We start from the raw sequence: 26,045 nt of genomic DNA, 5'->3' as shown, positions 1-26,045 counted from the left end.
GGCCGAGACAGTGAGTGCTCTTATGGGAAACGCGCCGTTTACGCAGCGCGACGCTCCGCCCTCCGCGCACACACGCCGGGAAGAAGGGGGTGGGGCCACGTTCGCAGCCGCGCCATCAGTCCCGAGGTGGCGGCCAGGTCCGTGTTCAGTGCATGGTTTTCCCCGCCAAACGGTTCTGCCTCGTGCCATCCATGGAGGGCGTGCGCTGGGCCTTTTCGTGCGGCACTTGGCTGCCGAGCCGAGCCGAATGGCTGCTGGCGGTGCGATCGATCCAGCCCGAGGAGAAGGAGCGCATTGGCCAGTTCGTCTTTGCCCGGGACGCTAAGGCAGCCATGGTACTACTCCAGGTCTTTGGTATTTGGAGCCCAGAAAGCAGATGTTGGGGGAGGTGGGCTTGCTGTAGACACCCCCGTCCCGCCCTGGGGTCGACGACCGCGCTCTTGACCAGTTGTGGCTGGCCCCGGGGCGAGAGTGGGCGTGCTGCCGGGTCTCAGGCGTGCGCACGGCCTGGTGTCCACGGTCTTTGTAAGCGCCTCCGAGGTTCGATTGCTGTAAAAATTAGCTCCTCCCCCGTGTGATAGAAAATAGAGACCTTACTAAACCATAAAATGTGTGTAGGGAAATTTAACAAGCAATTGGTTTTTTTCGTAGTGAATGTTTTTATATTTTTATTTTTAAGTGCTATCAAATTCTATTTTTTCTTTTCCCCGTTTCATAGCCCATTCTTAGTCTGCCTGTTAAATATCCCACTACTGTCCAAGGCCACCCTGCACGCGGTAGGCCCTAGAAAATATTTACAGTATGACTTAGTTTACAAAGCCTTGCGCACCGTAGGACGGGAAGAGGTCTAAACCAGCTGCCTTTTACCAGTGAAATTGGAGCTCAGGGAGGATACAGTCTTGAGCATACCTTCCTGACTAGATAGCTTGGGAAACAGTATTTTAAATAGGTTTTTTAATTTGCTATATATTTTTAAGCAACAAATGGAAAGTTGGATTTCAAAATAAATACCTCTACTATATGAAACAACCTTTAATTGCCATCACTTCAAAGATAGTTGTTTCTTGAAAATGTCCCTATACTGAAAGACCTTTCTATTTGAAACGTGGGCTAGTTGATAATGTTTTGCGGGCATATTGATGAATAGTTTTTACACTTTCAATTTTAATTTGTAAGAAATTTTGAAATGAGTGAATTTCAGAGTCTTGAAGTTTTTAAAAATCAGCGTTAGAACTAAAGGAGAAAAAACCCTGAGAGATATTTTTTTAAATGTTATATACTTTGTCATCTTATATCCTCAGGGTTCTTTTGTGTGTTTTTAGTAATTTCTTTATTAATTAATGGAGGTGGGAGAGAGTAGAACAAGATAACGCCATGCCTTGCTAATTGTTGAAGGTGAGCCATAGATATGCAGGATCTAAAAATACTTGCACGTATGTACAGATGTAGGCAAGGTAGGGCTGCTCACTGTAATTTTTTGTAACAGCAAATCTAGAGCCAGCCTAAAATGTCCAATAATAGGGGAATACTCAGTACCCCTATTGTACATCAATACTGTGAAACCTGATTGCTGCAGTTAAAAGTGCACAGACAAGATGGGTATGTACAGATATGAAATAATCCCTAATACTTCTAGATTAAAAAGTTTATACATGGTAGAATACTACATATAATATGATCTTATATATGTGTTTATTTATGCGTAGCGTTAGCAAAAACATGCAGATGTACATATATTTAAATGCTTAAAAGACTGGAAGGATGCCTGCTGTTAACATTGGTACTGGTTAAGGGGAAGAAATTGCTAAGTGGAACTTTATTTAAACTTCTTTCTACTTAGACATTGCTTAAATCTTATTGTACTATATTTAATACTGAGGTACTTTAAAAACTTAAAAATGAAAATTTTAGAAACTGCAAAAATATACTTTGTATGTTACAGGCAATGTATCTGTATCTTTAGTAGATGTTGATACATACCACATGTTTTACGTATTTAACAGGCTGGTCGTCTGATGATAAGGAAATTAATTGCAGAGAAATTGAATATCCCTTGGAATAATATTCGTTTGCAAAGAACTGCAAAAGGAAAACCAGTTCTTGCAAAGGACTCATTGAATCCTTACCCCAATTTCAACTTTAACATCTCTCATCAAGGGGACTATGCGGTGCTTGCTGCTGAACCCGAGCTACAAGTTGGAATTGATATAATGAAGACTAGTTTTCCAGGTAGTATTGCATTTTTGTAGTATTGAATTTAAGTGTCTTGATGTCTCAGTTCTTGTCTATTGAGTAATCTCATGCCAGAGATGTGTTATAGCTATTCATGTTTAGGGGAAATGTGCTCAATATTGAAAGATAATGTATCTGAAAGGCATATTTTCTTGAAAATTAAAAGACTTCTACATAAATAGTAGATTCTTCTTTACTGGGGATCCATGTAATGCTTTGCCTGTTGGCAAAGCGAAATATAAAGATTTTCTTTTTGAATTATACCTCAGCTCGTTTCACTTGAGCATTTTCCCATGATTCATCAGTAGATTGTTGGTTGTTTTAAAAAATAATCTCTGGTAAAAAAATTGTAGTCCTTATAGACATAATATTCGTGCTATATCTAAATACAGCTGCTTTTAGCACATTTATATGAGTAAAGATGAAGATCAAGCATTACGAAAATATTTCAATTACTTATATATTGCCTTAGAAGTTTATTATTGGTGGCTTTAGGAACTTCTGACATTTATTGGGGGTTGAGTATACCTGGGCAATTTTAATATTTACATACTAAATACAGGTTCTCTTAACTGCTCTGTAGTTGTTATCACTAACATTTAGTGAGCACTTATTACATGCCACAGCATTTTACTGTGTGCCTTACGTTTGTTCTCTGATATAATTTTCTCTATGATGAATATAGTAATATTTTTATCAGAAGATAAATTTGACAAAGCTATTAATAAGAGAACCCACATCTTCCTAAGTTTTTAGTACAATTGCCTAATATCAGCCATAGCATCTTTGCTTATGTTCTATCAATCTGGAAGGCCTGTATTTCTCTCCTGCCCCCATTTCTGCATAGGTGACTCTTATATACGGGTTAGATTTCACCTCAACCTTACTTTTGTAAGCCTTTTGTGAACCTTTAATCTAAGCTTTTAGTTCTTTTTTTGTAGACCCTCCTAAAATGTATCTCCTTTATTCCTATAACATATCTCAATTTATTATTATTCATCAGGATGATTGTCTTTCCCTTGGTGCTTATAAGCTACATGACAATAGGAACCATGTTAGTTATGTTAGATTTTGATCACTAGTGCTCAATAAATATTTATCAAATGAAGAACAAAAACAGTGTTTCTAAAGTGTAGGCTTCAGAGTATGCCTGTGAATCTCATCTCCCTTTTGTTTTTATTGTGTTAACCTTGCATTTTACCACCAGTTACTCTTTCTCTGACTTGGTCATAAACTTTTCCATTACAACTCTCTTCTCTAGTTGGCTCAGAAGGAGGCTCTAGTTATTTTGGAAACATTATAGTGGGTTCTTGACCTAGTGTATTAGCTGGTTTCTGTTGCTTATAACAAAATACCTGGAACAGGCTAATTTATTAGAAAATGAAATTTATTGCTTTCAGTTTCAGAGGCTGGGATGTACAAAGTCCAGGGAGCACATCTGGTGAAGGCTCTCTGGTGGTGGCTTTACAGCAGTGCAGGGGGCTCACATAGTAGGAAATGGCAGAGCAGAGAGAGGCATAGTTCCTCACGTACTCTCCTTTTAAAGCCCTCAGAACCATGCCCACCATCACCATTAAACCATGAATTTAATCACCTCTTCAAGGCCCCACCTTTCAATGACCATAATAGGATTTCCTGCCCGTAACACTTACAGTGGGAATTAAGCTTCTAATATATGGACTTTGGGGGACAGAATTCAATCAGTCCATAGCACCTCGACTCCATGGATAAGCTTCAAGGCATTTTTTCTTTTAACCTGAAATTTTTTACTACATTTTGTATGAATGTGCATATATGTTTTCCTCAGAAAAGGGTCTGGTATTCAGCAGGGTCATGGAAGACTTATTCTAAAGAACCACTGCTATAGAAGATTCAGAGTGAGCATGGGAATGAAGCCATATGTTTTTATAGCTTTTTGCTGTCCTTACATGAACCTTTCCTAAAATCAGAAATCAACAGAGTCATTACTCTTTAGAATGCAGTCAGCAGAACTGCACAGTAACAGCTGGTACACAGTTGGTTGTATCTACCTGGAAATATGATGACAGTGAGAAACAGATTTTCTTATTAATTGACTTGATGGGCAATGGCTGTGGTCAATACTGGGTAAACAAATAATTTACTAATTGAAGCTTTTAATAAATAATGAGAAGATAGTGAAGTAAAAATTGAAGATTCAGTTTCCTGTTAATCATGTTTTATTAGAGCTTTTTTCCTCCAGCTCTTTTGATTGATCTTATTTGACTAATCACAATATCTAAGCCTTTTCCTTTCCTTAGACTATTTCATTGCCAAAAAGCTGTTGCTGTGCCCAGTTACACTTAGGAGAAGAGATATTTTCCAGTTGTCACTAGGATTGTTACCATGCCACTAATTTCTGAGGTATGAATGGACACAGTGTGATTTCTTAGTGAGGGTGGGAAGTAGACACTGGTTTGCTTCATTGGCAATTCATTTGAGTGAATGATTCAAATGAATGATTTATTTAAAAAAAAAAAAAATATATATATATATATATATTTAATGACTGTAGAACTCAGTTTATTACACAGATTTTAATCATTCTTGAATGTACAAGCTCCAGAGGAGCATCTAGATCTTTAAATATACACAAATATTTCCATCAAATGAATTTTCACCCTTATATCCAAATAGATCTAAGAAGTTGAAAACATACAAATAAGAGCTATTTGCTGTTTATTAATTGAGAAACCACATACAAACCAAAAAATATGGAAGAGAGAAAGAGAAGCTGAAAGGATGAAGGATAAAGAGGTGGGGAGATGTGAAAGAGTTGGGAACAAAGCCCATCACACTTTGTGTACTAATAGTTCCAATCCATTTAAATGTTGACCAGTTAAACTTAGACCTTAAAATACAGGATGCGGGTAGACTTTAATTTGGTTGGGCGTAACTTTCACCTCCAGTGTAGATCCTTTGGAATAAAACATGTACAGAAACAGCTTCTACTTACCAGAGTAAGTGAGGAAATCGAGCAAGGCATGTTCCTAAGAGTCTTGCTAATTGATGAAAGATAAAACTTAGAGTAACAGAAATGGAAGTGCTGTACTTGGTACTGGGTGTTGTGACTAGATTGTCAGCTTTCATGACAGAGTCAGCTTTTGTGGGGCATCGTTAGTATATTGAAAGAGTCAGTTCCATCATTCCTATCTTGTATCTGCAGGTAAGCATCATGTAGAAACTCAGGGAGTCTTTTTCCTTCTTGTTGCATTAGCCATTTTTACTAAGTGCAGCTCATTTCCCTCCTTCTTCCGGTTCTCCCATTGCTGCTATGGCAGTACAAGAGAAAATATTGATGGATCCATTCTTTCTTCAAGTTGCATGCCCACTATTAAGGAAATTATTGCAACCACCACTTTATTCTCTGCTTAATGAAGAAAGTAACAGGAATCTTATACAAAAGTAACTGGTACTTAGTCAGCACTCAATATATATTTGTTCAGTGAATGTCCAGAGAAGAGGGTTTATATGATAGTGGGGTCTTAGTATAGCTATACTGCTAGTGCAGTACATTCTGAACTCTGGGGAGAATGGTGTTTTCCTAGTCATCATAATTTGCTGCCTTCATTAAGGAGATTCTGGTTGGTTTTTCTTTCATTTTCTAAGTTTTATCTGCTGTTAAAGGTATTTGTAGTTGTAAGTATATAAAGAAAAGATAGTTTTATCAAGTGTTCTATTTTGTTACTTTATTTACAAAAACTAGGCAAGATACAGTATAAAAATTAGGATTTAAATTTGGGAAAAGATCAAACATTTTTCCCCATGGTTTTACATTTTCATGTTTATATTTTTATTAGGACAAAATAACATAAAATATTTTGGGATTCAATACTAATTTTAATTTCATCAATTTGAAATGACTATATTATGGAATTGCTCTCTAGAATAACTATTAAATAGTAAGTATAAATTAAGTGCAGTAAGTGTAAATTGTGTTGGTATTATATGATAGCTAGTAAGGTGACAGAGCTTATTTCTTGTCTCCTTCTACTGTATCATCTCTCCTGTAGTATTTAATACTTTCCTAATTGATTCCCCCTTTTCACTTTTGTCCTCGACCAGTAAGTACATTCTCAGAGTAGAGTGGTTTTTCGAAATATCTATGGCTGTTTTCTTAAAACTCTTAAGTTGATTCTCATTGCTCGGAGAATAAAATCCAAGCCTCTTAATATGACCCTGTCGTCTTATTCTCATCACCCTTTCCATTCTCTTATCTCTCTGCCACTCTCATTGCAAACTGCTCTCTCTGCTCACTATTTTCTGTCCACACTGGTCTTTTGTTTCCTTGAATGTAGCAAACTTTCCTGTTCAAGGTCATTTCAGAAGTGCTGATGATCCCTCTGCTTATTCTCCCCACACTTTTCTTGACTACCTGAGACTTGAAGTCTCCTCAGAAAGGACTTTCCTAACCACCTGATCTTCTTTTCCTTTATAGCTCTTCTCATTTGTAATTACAACTTAATTACTGGATTATTTATTATCTGTTCTCCCTCATGGAATGAGTTTAGGAACCATGATTGTTTTGTCATTTTCACTACAGTATACCTAGTACATAGCAGAGTGTCTAGTACATAGCAGGTGTTCAATAAGCCGTTATTGAGTGTACGAATGATGCAGAGGAGTTCAGGGGACCTCTCTCCTCAATTCCTTTTAAAATATTTCTTAAATTTGTTGAAAAATGAAAAGCTATAAAATCACAATGAAAAACTATCTAGTCATATCACATTCTAGTTGGAATATAAATTATTCTCATTAGTGAGTTTTGATTAAAAAGTTCTTTTGAGTCTTCTTCCTCACTTCTTTATCTACCTAGCTGCTTCTCTTCTCCATTTTCATCCACCTTAGATTCTCTTTTCAGCTTTTTTGCTGCTGCAGTCTGTTCCACTATCATTTGTGTCTAGGGAGATCTGCATTCTTCTAGGTCTGCATTTTAGTTAGAGCAATTTTTTTTAACCTTGGAGATTTAGAATCTGTAAGTAGCTTTAAAAAGTCACTCATCCCCTGGTACTCTGAATTTCTTACTGGAAAACCAAGTCTCAACTTTCATGCAGGTTTCCCCCTTCCCAGTTACAGGTGGGTCTTTTCCATTATGAATAGAATTTGAGTGTGGAACTAGTATTTTTTGAGCAACTCCTATGAGTGTGACCCTGTGTTAAATGCCTTGTACGTATTATCTTATTTCATCCTCTTAAACCAAGGCTGTACTATTGTTAATTTACAAAAAAGATTAAGACATTTCCCCAGGTAAATTTAACTGCTGGACTCTATACAGTATCTGGCCTCTTAATATGAGCTTTTATTGGTACCCGGTTAAGGATTTGCAGATATGAAAAAATCTCTGCAGATAGGTTAAATTTATGGGAAGAACTAATATCTAAGAAAAATACAGTAAGAGGGGCCTTGTGTTACCATTTTTTAAAACTTGTATTAGGCACTGTAAACAAAAGTGAATGGTGTTAGGAGAATAGAAAACTAAGAAAGTTAAGAAATAGAGTCCAGTATATATACATAGTTCAATTCAGTGGATAAAAGACTAGTTTATTTATTAAATGGTGCTGGTAGAATTGCTTAGCCATCTGCATGTAAAATATACTATAAACACAAATTCTGGAGGAATTAAAGATTTAAATATAAAAAAATTTACAATTTTAGCACAAAATGTAGGAGACTATAGCTAGGGTTGGAGTAAATCTTTTTACCAATTATTTTTTCAAACAAGACAGAGAATTCAGAACTTATCAAGGAAATGATAGATATTTAATTGTTTTGAAAGTTTATATGGCAAAAAGTATAACAAAATTCAAACGTAAATAAACAGTAGAATGGGAAACATACTTGCAACAGATTTGGTCGATAATAAGTCAATATCCATAATATATAAAGAGCTTCTATAAATTGATTAGAGAATATTAATAGGCAGTTTACAGAAGAACAAATTCAAGCAGGCAATAAGTTATTACCCCAATGATTAGAGTAGTACAAATTAAATTAACAGAGATGCCAATCAGATTTGCAAAAAAAATGGAAAAAACACCTGGTGCTGGTGAGGATGTTGGAAAAGAACAATCGTACATAGATGGCAGAAATATAAATTGCTGTAGGCTGTTTTGGAAAATAATATTAAAATTGAAAATACACATACCTTTTGATTTAGCAGTTCTGTTTCTAGTACTCTATCCAAAAGATGTGAGAATACTACTGGGTATGTATGTAATGATGTTTATGTATAAGAACAAAGCCTAACAGGAATTGGTTAAATAAATTATGGTATGTGCATTCCACAGGCCATTATTAGCTGTTATAAAAGAATGAGTTAGTTCTACATTAACATGAAGGGACTTAAATGTATTGTTAATTAAGAAAATCACATCACAGAAAAATATATATAGTATATCCTATTTTTTAACACAAATTCCTCTCAATCTTTTTAAAAGTAAAACAACTATATAAAATAATTTTTAAAACTTAGAATGTTAGAAGAGATTTCAGAGGCTAGAGGAAAAGGACTTAAAAGAAATGTCTTTCTCTGAGATAAAAAGTCTCCATGAACCTTTGGTAGTTGTTTGGGAGAAAATTGGCCTCATTACTAAATTCAAGTAAAAAATGCAACTCCACCCTGTCCACTGCAAGATCCTTAATCTCTCTTTCCTCAAAAAGTCAGTAATGAAAATAGAATCTGTACAAGAAACTAAAAAGACTAGTCATTGCAGAAAATTGAATCGGTAATGTATAGTACAAACCTGAGAAACATCTCCAGGATGAAGAGGAAATGAATAAGAGATAAAGAAAACTGAACATAGAGATTCAGTTTATGAAAATACGTGTTACTGAAGAAGACATTAAATGGATAAGAAACAAAAATGAACGATTTCATAGGAAACTGGAAAAGATTTGGGATTAGACAGATTGAGTTTCAGTTTAAAAAAAATAAACTTCTGGAAATGGATAGTGGTGATGATTACACAACAGTGTGAATGTCCTTAATGCTACTGAACTATACATTTAAAAATGGGTAAAATTATATATATTTTACCACAATAAAAAAAGAAATAGCGTATAGAATAGTATAAATTTTGTTGGGGATGGAATAGTTCTGCTACTATCCAAATAATAAAATAGTTTATCTTGAAAGGAACTGAAGTCAGTTTAGCCTTAGATTTATTTCTCTTCCGTGATAGTAATAGAAATATAGAATGTTGTTTCTACAATTGTGGTCAGCATACCAAAAATCATCCTGGATGTGTATTAGAAATGTAGGTTCCTTGAAACCAACCCAGAACTACTGAGCCAGAATTTCTGAGAACACAAAGAGGGATTCTATATTTAAACAATTTTCCCAGTTGATTGTTAGGCATATTAATATTTGAGAAACACTGTATTGGATGTAATTTACAGTGCCAACAAAGAGAAAAATTGTAATCTATCCACTTTTTTTAATGAGTGAAATCATTAGAAAGCCATTAGATCCTTGCCTCATGTTATACAACAGAATCAGAGTTAAGTTTTAGTAACAATTATGGTACACATTAGGATTGTATATTTGGTCAAGCATCTGAAAGAATGATGCCTTTTTAAGCTTAAAGGGTAAGAAGAAACCACAAAGTCAACAGGTGTGAGTCTATATTGTCATCTTTCATAAACCAGGGAATATATTTGTGGCAAATATGACAGACATACGTGAATATTATGACATAAAGTGTTTATAAGTATTGCTAGGAAAATCACTTAAGCTTTTATAGATGCTGAAGGACTTGATAAAATAGTTGACAAAGAGGATTTACCTTTAATAATAATTACCACAATAACCCTAGAGCTAATATTTATTTATTTATTTATTTATTTATTTTCCTTTTTGTCTTTTTTCGTGTCCGGCAACGGATCACAACCTTCAGTGTCGCACCCGTACCGGACCGCGACCGGCAACGGGATCGCAACCCTTGGTGTTGCTCCCACACCTCGCTCAGCCAGTGAGCAGGAACCGGTCTGTATGTGGGATCTGAACCCTCAGCGGGAGCGCCACCGCGCTCCCAAGTGGCACACTGTAGTAGTGTGCCACCGGGCTGGCCCAAATTTATTTATTAAGTACTTGATAACTCCAGGTACTTTACACATTTATTGTTTAATTTACTCAACTTTTTGTCCCTCTTTTACATTTTAAGAAGTAGTCATAAAGGTGTTAAATAAATAACATAGCTAAGAACATTTGACTCCAGGGACATAACACTAACGCTCTTAAGAAGGTGTGAGTATGTCTACTTACGTATAATTTAAGTTGTGTGCATATGTGTATTAGTTTCCTAGGGCTGCCTGACAAAGTACCGCAGACTTTGTGTCTTAAAACAGCAGAAATGTATTCTCACAGTTCTGAGGCTGGAAGTCAGCCAGGGTGTCAGGGGGTGTCATATTTCCTCTGAAGTTTCTGTGAAAGAGTACAACTTTCCCTGTTCCTAGTTTCTCATGGTACCTTCTTGCTTTGCCTCCCATGGATTTGTCACCCCTTTTCCCCAGGTGATGGAGCCGCCAAAGATTACTCAAAGCCCATTTCTTCTGAGCAGTGAGAAGCCCTGAAAATGGGTTAATCTCCTGGACCCCTCAAGATACAGGCATTCCTTCCATTTGGAAAATTAACCACAAATTGGGGTTCTCTTCCTGCATTTATTCTCCAGGAAGTTTCAGGAAGAGAACATAGGTGGGGTTTTTGCTAAGTATAGTTTAACAAGTTTAACAATAGAAGCTGGTAACATTCAGTAAGACAGACAAGGTGACATTCCATAATGCAATTTTCAAAAAGTTGATCCACCAACAAAAGCTTGATCTTAGCAAACATTCTCTTTTTACAGCAATTTCCCAGTATCTTTACATATCAGTCAGTAACCTGTCTGTCTTTGAGCCAGCAACCTTGCTGTGTTACAATTCTTTATCTTACAGCAGAGACTATAGCCTGGGGAAAATTTCCTGTCCTTTGCAAGGTTAATATTTGAAACTGCAAGGCTTTGGAAAACCAGGCCCTGTGAAGTACATTTGCTTTAAGCATACTCCACCAGTACCTCACCATCATTGGCTTGTAGTTGCATTACTCCAGTTTCTGCCTCCACCTTCACAGGGCTTTCCTCCCTGTCTTCTCTCTGTCTGTCTGTCTTTATAAGGATGCCAGTCATTGGATTCAGTGTTCACCCTAATCAAGTGACCTTATCTTAACTTTATTACATCTACAAAGACTTTCTGCATAAGATCACATTTGGAGGTTCTGGGTGGACGTGAATTTGGGGAGACACTCTTCAGCCAAACGTAGGCCATCCTCTGGCCCCTTAAAATTTACATTCATCCCACATAAAAAATAAATTCACCCCATTCCAGCATTCCCAAGTATTATTAACCCATTATAGCATTAACTCAAATCCAAAATCTCATCTAATTATCATCAGCTCAAAAAGTCCCAGATCTCATCTGAATCTAAGTCAGATATGGGTGAGACTAGGTAAGATTCATCTTGGGGCAAAGTTCCTCTCCATCTGTGGGTCTGTGAAACTAGAAAACAAGTCATCTTCTAAAATAAAATGGTGGGAGAGGCATAGGATAGATATTCTCATTCTGAAAGGGAGAAGTTGGAAGGATAAACGGCTCATGTTTCCTAACCCCAGCAGGGCAAATTCCTCTAGATTTTCAGGCCTGAAAATAATGACTGCATGCTCTGTCCTCTGTCCCCTCTGGGGCTGCCCTACCATCTTGGCCCTCTTCCTTGCTCTCTGGAGTCCTTTGAAGAATAACACTTGCAGCCCAGTAGTTCTAGCTCTGTTGGTGTGTTTTGTTGTATGCTAATACCTGTACATGTTGGTATCTGTACATTTAAATAGACACATATAAGAGCAACTGAAGTTTAGGACTGCTTAAATGATGAGTCTCAAGCCTAGGTCAGCGTATTTCAACCTAGTTCTTTTTCTGGTCCACATATTGAGGGCTTAAAGATATCTGTTGTCAGTATCTTAGTCTGTTTTCTGTTGCTACGGCAGACTTCCTGAGACTGGGTAATTTATAAAGAAACTTATTTTTTATAGTTCTGGAGGCGGAAAAGTCCAAGATCAAGGGTCCAGCATGTGGTGAGGGCTTCTTGGCGAAAGAGCAAGAGTGTGCTTGTTAGCTCAGGTCTCTTTTCCTCTTAGTATAAAGCTACCAGTCCTGTCGTGGGCTCCACCCTGATGACCTTATCTAATCCTAATTATCTTCCAAGGCGCCACCTCCAATCAACATATGAATTTGAGTTTTAAGTTTCTAACACATGAAATTTGGGGGACACATTAAAACTACAGCAGTTAGTAACATACAGGAGGCTTTGTGAAACCTGTACTGGCAACTCAGACGTTTTTGTTTTATTCTGGGTTTGTATATGGATTAATTGCTGGACAAAGCTAAGTCAGGCATTACTGTGTACATATTCACTCAAATTTTAGAAGACTGGCACCTCCCTTAGAAGCAACACTATATGTAATCTGACTATGGAATCCAATATTTAGAAAATGAAACTATTAGAATTTCTAATAAGATTTATGATCCAAAGCTAAATTTTGATACTTGAAACAAGCACACAGATGGACATTGCTCAACTCCCTCCCTTCCTTGCACCCCCCACCCCCCCAAAATAACTGGCCCATTTTCTTGAAGAAGAATGGTGAACTGTAACTGAAATGCTGAGATTTTGTTTGTTTTGGGGCAGCTGGCTGGTAAGGGTATCTGAACTCTTGACCTTGGTATTATAACACCATGATCTAAACAACTGAGCTGACAGGCCAGCCCTTGATGCTGTAACAGATGCACATTGGTGACTGTTTTGGAGAGAGATTGATGTAGGTGGGCTTTAAAATTCTGGTACTAGTAGGATTTTTTTCATGGGCCTGCAGTAGTAGCTAAAGGTACAGAACAGTGTTGGCTGTAAATTATTTTGTTGTAGGTTTACTACCATGTTTAAATAAACTTTTTAGTTGCTCTGTGGTCTTGATTAGATCATTGCAGAACTCTTAGTTAATATCTAATGCTGGTTTTCCCTAAACATTAGTTATAAGATGGGAGGATCAGGTTTCCTAAACTTGGCTGGTGGTTCTATATGTTTTTCATTCATTTTATCTTTCTTATAAATATATTTATTAAGTTCTTAAATGTTCGATAGGATGATTAAATAGAACATTGCAATAGACAGGAATATGTGATGGTATTAGGAGGATTTGCGAACTTATATGTCCAATAATTGTGCTGTCTTCAGATAGTTTGAGGGACGATTTACTATTCTACTGATACTTCTTGAAATTTCCTAGGTAGACTATGTGCTTAACAGAATATTCCCCCACTGTGTAATTCCACTGTAATGCCACAGTGTGGTGGTGTGGTGCTTCGTCTGAATATTTACAAAATCACCTTTTCATGTTGCTGTCAAATTTCTTATTTTGTGGATTCAATAAGATGCTCTCAAAAGTATAAGAAAATACACTTTTTTTAGCTGTACATAATGAGTTATGTGATTGCTTTCTAGTGATTGTGCTAGATTGCCTTTTATGTTAATCAGTTTTTTATCAGCATGCATATTTAAAAATTTTTTCCATGATTGCCTTGTCGTATTTTGTTAAAAATCAGAGGGCTTCTTGGAGGTTATGAAATTAAAACTTGAAGAAACCAACAAACAAAATGACACTATACATGACAACTGGCATATTTTTTTAAATTTAGGTTTTTGGATATTCCATCAAAACTACAGTTCCACTCAAAATATGTAATGCTGTCTTCCAAATCCAAGATAGCTATTTCTCCCGTTGTTATTACTTATGCTATTTGTGCCAGAATCCATTCAAGAGGAAACACTTTATGATTTATGTAGATACGGTGCTCCAGTATTTAAAAAAAATCTCCAGATTTACTTTAGTTTTGGAAGCTATCTTTCTTTACTTTCTTTAAGGTGTTCTTTAGAATGTTATTTACCAAGCCAGTATGTACTAGTGATGGTGCATTGAACAAAACAGTTTTTATTGAGAGGCTTCTAGTTCGTTTCAGTAAGGTGTTGAGGAATAAGCACCAGACTATCAAAGGGGTCTATCAAAGGCATCCATAACCTGAAAAGGATAAAAATCCCTTACCATTGACTTAAGATCACAGTTTAAAATATTTCAGTTCTCGAAGATGAATGAGGATCTTTGTCTTGATCTAAAGTTACATATACCATTATAAAATCATCAAGTATTTCCTGGCTAAACAAAAAGAAACTATTTTGATTCTTGAAGTAGGGTTAGTGGGAGAATCATAAACAGTTTTGTGAGTGAACTGACGTTTTATTAGCATGCATATTTAAAAATTTCTAACCTTGGGGTAACTATAGGAAAAGTATTTGATTACTGTAGGAGAAACTAAACTCCCTTTGAAGGCAAGAACCATGTCTATTTTGCTCATGATATTCCAGCACCTAACACTTGGATGTTTTTACTGAATGATCATAATGGAATTCTAATTGTTGGATTCTTATGGGATGAATTAGTGATTTGACTAAATGCCAATAAAGCATTAAGTAGGGGGATTTGACATCTTTTTTCCAGACATTTCCTCATAAGAAGTGCCCATAGAGAGTGTGGAGGCAGCTATCACTTTAGGAGTTGTAGTCGACAAGTTGGCAATGTCAGATTGTGCGGTTGGGTATTTTAGAAATGGAAGGTAGAGTAGACAAGCAGTGTTAACAGAAGTTGCAGAGGGACTGTCTTCAAAAGGCTTAATGGAGGGCCGGCCCGGTGGTGCACTGGATAAGTGCGCCGCTTGGGAAGTGTGGCGGCGCTCCCGCCCTAGGGTTCGGATCCCACATACGGACCGGTTCCCGCTCACTGGCTGGGTGAGGCGCGGGAGCAACACCGAGGGTTGCAATCCCGTTGCCGGTCCCCGGTCCGGTATGGGGGCGACACTGAGGGTTGCGATCCGTTGCCGGACACGGAAAAAGATAAAAGACAAAAAAAAAAAAAAAAAAAAAAAGGCTTAATGGAAAATAATCATGAACTAAGGATACAGGGAAGTAGAGCATTTAGGAAGTAACTTACCAAATAATAGTTAATATTCATTTACTCAGCTGGTAAGTGTTTGTGATTCACCTACCTTGGGCCAGACTCTGTGATTAGCACTATTAGGCTGTAAGTGTATGAGGGCAAGAACCATGACCAGTGTGTTTTTAACCATTGATTTAATAAATATTTGTGTAATGTTTATACCTATTCTGCATATTTGTAGAATAAATAAATGCGTGATGATAGAAAGTTCCTGCCTAGTGGGAAAAATAGTCAAACACATAATTGAAATGTTTTGGAAAAATACAGTATGAGGAGGCCTACCATGTATTTTAATTTGCATCTTAGCCCTTAGTTCTGGGAATCATATTCTTTGAGTTGTGTCTTTTGTCATTTATTTTTAGAATGCTATGTAATATTTTATTGTCTGTGAAACAGTGAAGCTAATTATATGTTTTAGATTTTTTTTTAATGATGTTATTTTACAGTAGCATCCACAAAAGGATAGAAAGTAAAATGTTTTTATTCGGCAAAGTCATATTAGAAAACATGTTGAAAAACAGTTATTTTGAAGGAAATAAATATATATTATTTTTCCAGTCACAGCAATAACTTGGAATAAAAGAACAACTGTCAGCTTTCTACCAGTTCCTAAAAAAAATTACTATAAAAGAATCATCCCTTTTTTTATCTGTTAAATAGTAAAGTAAAATTTTACACTCTAGAATGGTGTAGATCTGTTTTAGCAGTATTTGTTGTGGATTTCTGTAAATGTTCTGTCATATATAGGAAATTTCCTTTTAGTTATTTAGAATTTATAACAGGTTTGGCTGTTAAATTTTATCAAAATTCTTGGGGGCATCTATTGATGTAACTGTGTAGTTTTGCTGATTAATTAGTTAATAATTAACAGAATTTCATGGATTCCTATTAAACTACCCTTCTGTTTCTGGGGTAACCCCTGCTTGTCATGGTATTATTCTTTTAATTCTCAAGTTATTTTGATTTGCTGATTTTTTTTTCTTTTAGGATTATTGTGACTGTATTCAAAAGTAAGATTGGACTGTAGCTTTCTGTTTTGTGCTCTTCTTTAACAGTTTTAGTAATAGACCAGCGTTCTGTTTTGTTTTGTTTTGTTTTTCTTTTTTTAATAGAGCAGCTGTTTTTAATTCTGTATTTCCTCAATTGACAGGTCGTGGCTCAATTCCAGAATTCTTTCATATTATGAAAAGAAAGTTTACCAACAAAGAATGGGAAACCATCAGAAGCTTTAAGGATGAATGGACTCAGCTGGATATGTTTTATAGAAATTGGGTATAATTTCTTTCTAATTTTGAAAATGAAAGTCTGTAATGATTCCATTATCTGTGCTAAAAATAGGACCCAGTAGGTCATATAGTGCTTGAAGTAAATGGGTTATTGCTTGAGCACTTTTTGATTTTTATGTATGCAGCATAGCATTGTAATGACATTTAAGAAAGTTTAATCTGTATTTAATGTTCAATTAGATAGTGTTTATTCTTAAAGCTAAAATAAGATATTTCATTTATCACCATTTATGAATAATGTTTTCTGTGTTAAAGGAACTCACACATAAGGCCTTATTTAACAACACTTATATAATATTTAGCACATGCCAGAAGACATTACTTCAAGCTCTTCATAAGTTAATTTTCATAACAACCCTATGAGGAAGGTATTGTTACTATCATTATAGGTAACAGTAATAACTTCGTATAGCATACATTATACGAAGTTATACGACACAAATTCCTCTCAATCTTTTTAAAAGTAAAACAACTATATAAAATAATTTTTAAAACTTAGAATGTTAGAAGAGATTTCAGAGGCTAGAGGAAAAGGACTTAAAAGAAATGTCTTTCTCTGAGATAAAAAGTCTCCATGAACCTTTGGTAGTTGTTTGGGAGAAAATTGGCCTCATTACTAAATTCAAGTAAAAAATGCAACTCCACCCTGTCCACTGCAAGATCCTTAATCTCTCTTTCCTCAAAAAGTCAGTAATGAAAATAGAATCTGTACAAGAAACTAAAAAGACTAGTCATTGCAGAAAATTGAATCGGTAATGTATAGTACAAACCTGAGAAACATCTCCAGGATGAAGAGGAAATGAATAAGAGATAAAGAAAACTGAACATAGAGATTCAGTTTATGAAAATACGTGTTACTGAAGAAGACATTAAATGGATAAGAAACAAAAATGAACGATTTCATAGGAAACTGGAAAAGATTTGGGATTAGACAGATTGAGTTTCAGTTTAAAAAAAATACCTGTAGATTTTATACTGAATACACTAAGAAAATATCTCTCTGTATTGTAGGCACTAAAAGAAAGCTTCATAAAAGCCATTGGTGTTGGACTAGGATTTGAATTGCAACGGCTTGAATTTGATATATCTCCATTAAACTTGGATATTGGCCAAGTTTATAAAGAAACACGTTTGTTTCTGGATGGGGAGGAAGAAAAAGAATGGGCATTTGAGGTAAGAAATTTATCAGAATTTTCATAACTAAGAAGTTCCATACTTGGTGCATGTATATGAAATTATTTGGTGGAGGCTGGTCATTGAAATGAAACATAACTGGAATCTAGTCCTGGGGCTCTGAAGGTGAAGTCACAGATACTAGAAGAGCCTATAACATTTAAATGTAATTAAGTGATAATTAAGTGTATCATAGTCATAGAGAATAGTCACAGTAGAATGGGAAGGGGAACAAATTCCTGAAATAGAGCTTTGTGTCTGTGAACAGCCAAAGGAAGCCAGTTTGGCTAGACAATGATGAGGAGATTTGAAGAGATTTCAGATTAGGCTGATGGATAATGTGCGGGGCATTATTGTTATGGTTAGATTTTGGCCTAGGACAGAACCCTGAGAATATACGCTAATATTTAAAGGTAGAGTGTGGAGGAGATTGAGAAAGGAATGACCAGAATAGTAAGACATAAAATAAGAGGGTAGTGTCAGGATTAAAGGGCAGAAAGTATTTTGAGAAAGAGAGCTGTGTTAAAAACTGCTAGGATACCAAGAAAGGTAGGGATTCAGAGTAAATTTTACTTAGAATCCTATATTTTAAAGGGTAGCAGTTTTAAAAATTGTGAACAAAATTATTAGTGAATGTTTTCATACTTAAAGAGGCAAGCCATAACCATATGAAAACTCTCTCCTATGGAATCCTTTATTGTCAGTGATGCCAGATAAAAGTTTTTACTGTACATTTAACATTTACCTTTAGCTCCTGCATTCAGTAGAAAGTAAGTTGTATGTTCATTGCATCATTTTTTATAACTGGAAGAAAATGAGAAACAACTAATGAGAAAACTGAAGCAAATTATGGTTTTTAGCCTTTTACTGCAGCCTTAGTTATGATGCCTAATAATAATTTTTATTGATATGGAGAAAACTTGTTATACATATTGTTATGGACATAATGCTCATATTCTGATGTTCAGAGGAAAAAGAATCTTTATAGCTGGAAAACATTTATGTATACAGAAAAGCTGGCTGGAAGCACTCAATGGTGCATGGCAGGCAGTGGTGGAAGGCAGTTGTTTTTGAGTTAGAGGAGGGTTCAGATCTTAATACCAACTTTTTATTTTAGCAAGTATTACTTCTCTGACCATAGCTTTTCTCTTTTTATTTTTTAGCATGTCCTTCTATTTTGTGAATTAATTGAAATTTTGTGATTAAACTAAATAATTAATTTTAGGATAGATTTGATCTAGCTTGTCTTAACAATTTACTTCTAGGTAAATTCCATTTAATTTTTTCTTCCAATAAGTACTTTATTCTTTACAACTTGTTAGGTAAAAATTTCATTTTTATAAGATACATATTTTAAAGTGGTTTATCTTATGTACATTTTCCAGGTTAGACCAATAAAAGTTTTATTTTATGTTTAAAAGGTAACTGAATTAGCATTAGCTGGAAATCTATCTGGTTTTTCAGGTTTAATTCAAAATATTTTGAAGTCTGTTAGGAAGCCAACAACTATCACCTGAACAACCACTTATATTGTGTTATTTAAAGAAAGTAAAAGCATTACAGGTTTTCTTTTCAAAAGTAAATATAAAGGATGTTAAATGGAATTTCTACTTTTCACATAAAGAGAAATGCTAGGTCATCTATGCAGTACTTACTAGAGAGCGAACTGGTCCAGTGACCACCACTTAAGCCAGCCTGTGTATAAGAGAAGTGTGTTTGTGTGGGTACAGGAGGGTGGTCTTGCTAAGATGACATACCAGTAGGCCCATCTTTCTGAGGCCTGTAAGTAGAGGAAAGATCATTAAGAGAGTTTGTAGTTAAACATGGCTTGTGTTCCCAAGGGTTTAGAGATATGTGTGAAGACAAACACTTTTCAACTGAAGAAATTTGAAGGCAGGATCCTGTCTGGAGTAGCCATAGTATGGCTCTCATGGATCCACTCAGATTAGCAATCTCAAGCACTTCACCTTTCAGTTTCTTCCACTCTTCAGACTCTAATGCTAAACTATTTCCTGAAAAGATAAAATATCCTCTTCCCTTGGGGTTTAGTTGGGATGATAGGGAAATGTTGGTATTCACAGTGATTTTATGGATAAAAATTACAGACTCAGAAAATTCTTGAAAATTTCGAAAGTTTTGAAAATTAAACTTACCTCTCAAGTTCAATAGCACTGAATCAGCTAGCTTAACTGGCTAGCTAGCTTGCTATTTCATTTTTCATCTCAACTGATATTTATTATAGGCATTGTCCTAGGCAAAAAGGATTTAGGACAAAGTCTCTAAGCTCCATAGAGATTTCATTCTAATGGAACACTGAGTATTAATAGTTAACATTGTCAGAAGACAGCATATTATAACAGTGAAGTACATGACACAGTTTGAAAACTGTTATAAAATAGCTTCTGTAGTTCTGCTATGTCAAATTTCATATTTACATGATTCTGATAAGGTCTGAGAAGACATGGTGAAGCTTTATTTTGAAATCAATCTCATTGAATTTTGGCTGGTAACAAGATAAATGGGTAAATTAAGCAGGGCACGTTGGCATTTTAGCTACAAGTTGAACAAAAACTGGGTATTGCACAGTTAGCTCTGACATTTGCCTACCATGCAGATACTACAGAACTGCTAATTTGAGTGGTTTTCCAAAAGTAATTATAGCAAAAACATCTGTGTATTATAATGTTCATATTAACAATATATTCAGTGTAAAGAATGGGAGGAAGACCATGTATCAAAAGAGTAGTTTTGTTTAAAATGATAAATATTATGAGCTTGTTTTTTAGTTCAAAGGAAAATACTTTCCTTTGGGGGCATGGTAGGAAGTGACAGTCTCTGTTAGTATCTCATACTGTTAGAAGTGCTCAAAACAGTACATCCATCAGTAACATTCTTTAGTTTTCAGCTATCAGTCATTAATTGTACGTGTAACTGTATGTTAAGTGTGATTTTTATTTACTAAAATACTTCATACATATAAAAGCTATGTCTTATGGGCTACATTTTTTAAAAACTTAGATATTTTTTAATCTAAATATTCAAGTTACTTTGTTTAAAAAAAAAAAATTTCCGCCATGACTTTTCATAAGCTATAGTATGTAGTTAACCAGATGCTTACAGACCAATGCTGCAACCTGATTTTTTTTGGTTAATGTATACTTTAAACATATACAAAATTAACATCACCAGTGAGAGGCAGATAGCTACCATGTGCCTATAGATAGTGCAGGCTCATCACCTGTTTTGATTCTGGTTGAGCATGTACAACCTAAATCTGATCATTAAGAAACATAAAACAAGGGCCAGCCCGGTGGCGCACTGCTACAGTGCGCCGCTTGGGAGCGCGGCGGCGCTCCTGCCGAGGGTTCGGATCCCACATACAGACCGGTTCCCGCTCACTGGCTGAGCGAGGTGTGGGCGCGACACCGAGGGTTGCGATCCCGTTGCCGGTCCCGGTCCGGGCACGACACTGAGGGTTGCGATCCGTTCGTTGCCGGACACGAAAAAAGACAAAAAGGGAAAAAAAAAAAAAAAAGAAACATCAAACAAACCCAAAATGAGCAATGTTCTATTAAAGGGAGGGTGGGCTTTGTGTTTTAAAATGTTAATATCATAAAAGACAAAAGAAGGGCTGACAAGACATGACAACTGAATGTGGTATCTCGACACTACTTGACTATTACTTGGCTCCAGATAATAGATTAAAGTATTGTTTCAATGTTAAACTTACTGAAGTTCAACCACTTGGGTTATGTAAGAGAATATCTTTTTAGGAAAACCATATTGAAGTATTTCAGAGTAAAGGGCCAGAGTTGTATGTAACTTCTTAAATGTTTTAGGGGAGGTGTGGAAATATAAATGTGAGTGTGTGTGTGTGTGTGTGTGTGTGTAGACGGAGAATGTGATTTAGGAAAGGTAAACAAAACTATATCTTGATTTACATATTTAATAATCTCTATTTACTTTTATTTTTCAGGAAAGCAAAATAGATGAGCACCATTTTGTTGCGGTAGCTCTTAGAAAACCTGATGGATCTAGACATCAGCAGGATGTAAGATTTTAGGATTTCTCTGTCTTTATTCTAAAAAGCATGAATCTATTTTAAGTTTGCTTTTCATTGATGGAAGCAGTCACTTGCATTATATCAGGTTATGGGTTGGTTTTTTGTTTTTTTTTTTTTTAGGTTCATAGATTTCAAAGTATTTTTCATCATCATATCTTTAAGATCATCTGGGATTTCACAGAAACTTTTTTAAAAAAGCATGTTACTTCTTCACATTTAAATACACTTTACGAAGAAAAAATTTTGTTAGTATTATCATAGTAATATTTCCAATAGAAATTCAAGATAATTACTCAGTCATCTTAACAGTATTTCATTACAGTAATTTATTTCCTGGTGAATGGGACTGTGTTGAATATAAGGGTGCCAAGTTGATAGTTGGTGAATAATGCAATTACCTTTCAAATTGAGCCTCCACCCCATTTTAAAATAATATTCTAAAGTTTTCCCAAACTTATAGTAAAACATATGGGAGACTTTATGTCATATTGTGGCATAACATTGATCTCAATTAAATTCTTTCAATCACAATCTGTTTATAACAAGGGTATTTCCAAGTTTGTGGAAAAATAGAATTAAAAGGTAATACTTATCTTCCATGAACTTTTATCCTTGTATTTTCTTATGCTATTATCTACTAAATGAGTGGGAAAAAAAACAAAAAACAAAAAACTCGGGGTCAAGGATTCTTAGCCTGCATATAGAGATTCTACAGGAAGTATTTATTGAAGGAATACCAATATGTTGTAATCAAAACTACATGCATCCTATTACTTTTAGGGAATCCATGAGAGAGAATGTGGTATGATCAACATATATGCATCATTGCTTCGAGAAAAATAGCGCAGGCCAAAAAACAAAAAACTCGGGGTCAAGGATTCTTAGCCTGCATATAGAGATTCTACAGGAAGTATTTATTGAAGGAATACCAATATGTTATAATCAAAACTACATGCATCCTATTACTTTTAGGGAATCCGTGAGAGAGAATGTGGTATGATCAACATATATGCATCATTGCTTCGAGAAAAATAGCGCAGGCCACAGACCAGGCCTTTTATAGATCAATCCAAGGGTTAAAATTCTTCATAGATCTTCCTTAAAAAGAGACAGCATGTTAAAAGTGACATGTGTTATCTGAAGATATTCAGACTCAGGTTATCTGTCCTCAAGTGTCAGCTTTACACTCCCTGCAAATAGCTTATGTTGCCGTAGAGCGTTATAATTTTGGAAACATTTGCACCTTCAGTACTTCGTTTTTATTTCCCTGGGTAGAGCCTATTTAGACAGTCGTGGCATAGTGGAAAGACTAGAGTACAGTTCAGAAGACCTGAGTTCCTGACCTAGGTCTACTATTTAACCTATGTTGTGAGCTGGAGTAAATTGTTTGAATTGTTTGACCTTCCTGAGCCTCAGTTTCCCCATCTATAAAATTAGATAACCGGATGACAGCTTAGCTATAAAACAGAAATCACATAAACTAAGTACTGTACCTTTTTAAAACACTACACAAAGCCCAAGTACTATCTTTACCAGAATGTATAGAATATTAAAGAAGGTCTATACTGAATTGAGTTGTGAACAAGGGCTCTATCTCACAGTGGTAAGATACAGTTGAAATTTAGCATTAAATAGGGGCTGGCCAGTTAGTTTACTTGGTTTTAGAGCATGGTATGGATAACACCAGGGTCAAGGGTTTGGATCCCTGTACTGGCCAGCTGCAAAAAAAAAAAAAAACTTAGTGTTAAGTAAATAATAGATACTAAACAAGCTACATCTATGTAGTTGTGGCAGTTTGATCAGTTCCACCCTCTACAGTAATATTTTCCAGAAGTTTGCCTGTGACTCATTTCTATCAAAATAGCGTGCCTGCCAGATTTTGGGATCCCTTTTAACTCTTGTCTACTGAATCAGACTCTATGGATATGGGACTCAGTAAGTCTACATTTTAAATAAATACCACAGGCTGTTGTTATACAAAAAGTTCAAGAACCAGGTTTTCTTTTTCATATTTTTCTTTGATTTGTTACACTGACAATACTAATATAAGGAGTAAAAATAATATTCTAGAATATTGTAATTTAATACTACTGAAATATAATTTGGTCTTATTTATTATTATTATAATTATAAAATTAATAAGATTAACCTGCAATATAACAATGAATTAATCTATTTTTTTCCCTTTTAGGTTCCATCTCAAGATGATTCTAAACCATCCCAGAGGCAATTTACTATTCTCAACTTTAATGATTTAATAGCATCTGCTGTTCCCATGACACCTGAAGATCCTTCATTTTGGGACTGTTTTTGCTTCACAGAAGAAATTCCAATACGAAATGGTACAAAGTCATGATATAATCCCCTAAATAGCAAAAGCAAATGAAAACTGTAATCTTCCATAGCCACTGAAAAATAAATGCCTGACAGTATCAAATTTTATTTCACAAAACAGTTTTTAAAAAATAATGAAAACTTTTCCTTATTAAAAAGCAGACTTTTCAGTTCAAGATAGCTGACTGGAGTACGGGTCCTACCTCTTCCTTTCCAAAATTGCATTGAATTGATAGAAAGGGTGGCAGAATTTTAAAGTGATACATGTTCATTGTAGGAAAAAAATAGAAAATGCTAATGTGCAAAAAGGAAACATTTAAATCCTGTCTTTCAGCGATAACTACTACTCTTAAAACTTTGAGTATCTTTCCAGACCTTTTTCTTGACATATGAATCCATATTAACATATTTGTTGGTTTTTTTAAATGGAACATACTGTTTTGTAATTTTTTTTAACTGCACACCTACCGTTTATAAATATACCTCTGGAACATAACTTTTAGTGGTTTTGAAGTACTCTATTGTGTGGCTAATATCAGGTAGGATGCTTTTGACCAGAGGTAACCATGTCCAAATATAATTGGCTTAAGAAACTGAGGATATTTATTATCTCACATAAAACACAGTTCAGAGCTGTCATTAAGGACACTGTTTTTTTTTTTTTTTGGTGTTGCCCCAGTTTATTGGTTTTTGCCTTAGGGTCATTCCCTTCCCAATCACAAGAGCTGCTCTTGTAACTTCCAGTTTTATATCTTCATAAAATTGCACCTAAAAGGCAGGAAAGGCCATTTCTCCTCTCGTAATTGTTTTATCAGTGAGGAAGACTTTTCCCCAAAGCCCTCAGAAGATTTCCTCTCAGTTTCCAGTGACTCTGATCAGGTCACAGAGAAAAGCAATGTCTGACATTTTTAGCCTCTGAAGTAGACCCCACTGGAAAGGAAGAAGCTAAGGTGGGTTTGGGAGAATGGCATTGAGGTGAAGCCCACTGCCTGCCGTAAGAAAGATATGTCACAATTTGCTCATCTTTCTCTGTGGTTTTTTTTTTGTTTTGGCCGCTGGCCATTACGGGAGTCTAAACCTTTGACCTTGGCAGTGTTATTGGCACTGTGCTCTAACCAACTGAACTAACTGGCCGGCCCCTTGTGTTAGACATTTTGATTGTCTATGGTTTTTTACTATAAGCATTGGTGCAGTGATCGTCCTCTTACATGGTAGTGCTTAATTATGTCCTTAAGAAAGTTTTTAGAAGTGGAATGACTGCTAAACATTTTTAGAGCTTTGAAGACTGTTACTATGTTGCTCTCCCAAAAAAGCTGTACAATTTACATTGCCAGTTAATAGTATATGTGTGACCACCCCCTTTCCCACCTACGTATTCTATAGAGTCAACTGTAGGTATTACCTTTTTTTTTTTTTGTATTTCATCTTTGCCAGTATAACTGAAAAATATGTCATCTTTTAAATTTGTGTTTCTTTTGTTACAAATGAGGTTGATATATCATTGTTGTTATTGATTGTTTTCCTTTTTTGTGAAGCGCCTGTTCATCGTCTTTGTTTTTATTTTAGTAAATAAGACTTAATTTAAAGTGGGAACATAATATATAAAATGCCAAGACCATCATATTGATGACAGAATCTATTATATGGTTGTAATGCATGTCTTGGGGAGTTAAAGTCTTATTAAATATCAAGAAGTAAAATAATTTGTTTTTATTACTAACATTTAAAAATGTGCATAAATTGTATAAAATTAGGTACTTTGCTTAGGGGAAAAAAAAGGAATGTTTTATAATTTTTCTTTAATTTTATTAAGCATGCCCAGTTATTCCAAGCATAGTAAATATGTGTTTTGAAAAGATCCAGTGGCAT

General features: G+C 35.3%; 1 protein-coding gene across 2 annotated transcripts; it reads left to right on the top strand.

Annotated features, from left to right (window-relative positions):
- The first annotated feature begins 40 nt into the window (after positions 1-40).
- AASDHPPT (aminoadipate-semialdehyde dehydrogenase-phosphopantetheinyl transferase) lies at positions 41-24,452 on the top strand. 2 transcript variants are annotated; one of them, XR_551228.1, is made up of 7 exons: positions 119-335; positions 2,004-2,229; positions 16,471-16,592; positions 17,618-17,779; positions 21,756-21,830; positions 23,674-23,777; positions 24,034-24,101. XR_551228.1 is itself a non-coding variant. In XM_008582829.1 (6 exons), the coding sequence occupies exons 1-6, from the start codon at positions 153-155 to the stop codon at positions 24,196-24,198; spliced, it is 933 nt and encodes a 310-aa protein (XP_008581051.1). In that variant the 5' UTR covers positions 41-152; the 3' UTR covers positions 24,199-24,452. The 2 variants fall into 2 exon arrangements, 1 of the variants encoding a protein (XP_008581051.1); XM_008582829.1 differs by lacking the exon at positions 23,674-23,777 and having other exon boundaries at positions 41-335; positions 24,034-24,452.
- Positions 24,453-26,045: the final 1,593 nt, after the last annotated feature.

Source organism: Galeopterus variegatus, unplaced genomic scaffold (assembly GCF_000696425.1).
Source record: "Galeopterus variegatus unplaced genomic scaffold, G_variegatus-3.0.2 Scaffold2732, whole genome shotgun sequence".
Taxonomy (NCBI): domain Eukaryota; kingdom Metazoa; phylum Chordata; class Mammalia; order Dermoptera; family Cynocephalidae; genus Galeopterus; species Galeopterus variegatus.
Note: the sequence above shows the minus strand (reverse complement) of the source record. Positions and strands in the feature narration are given on the sequence as shown.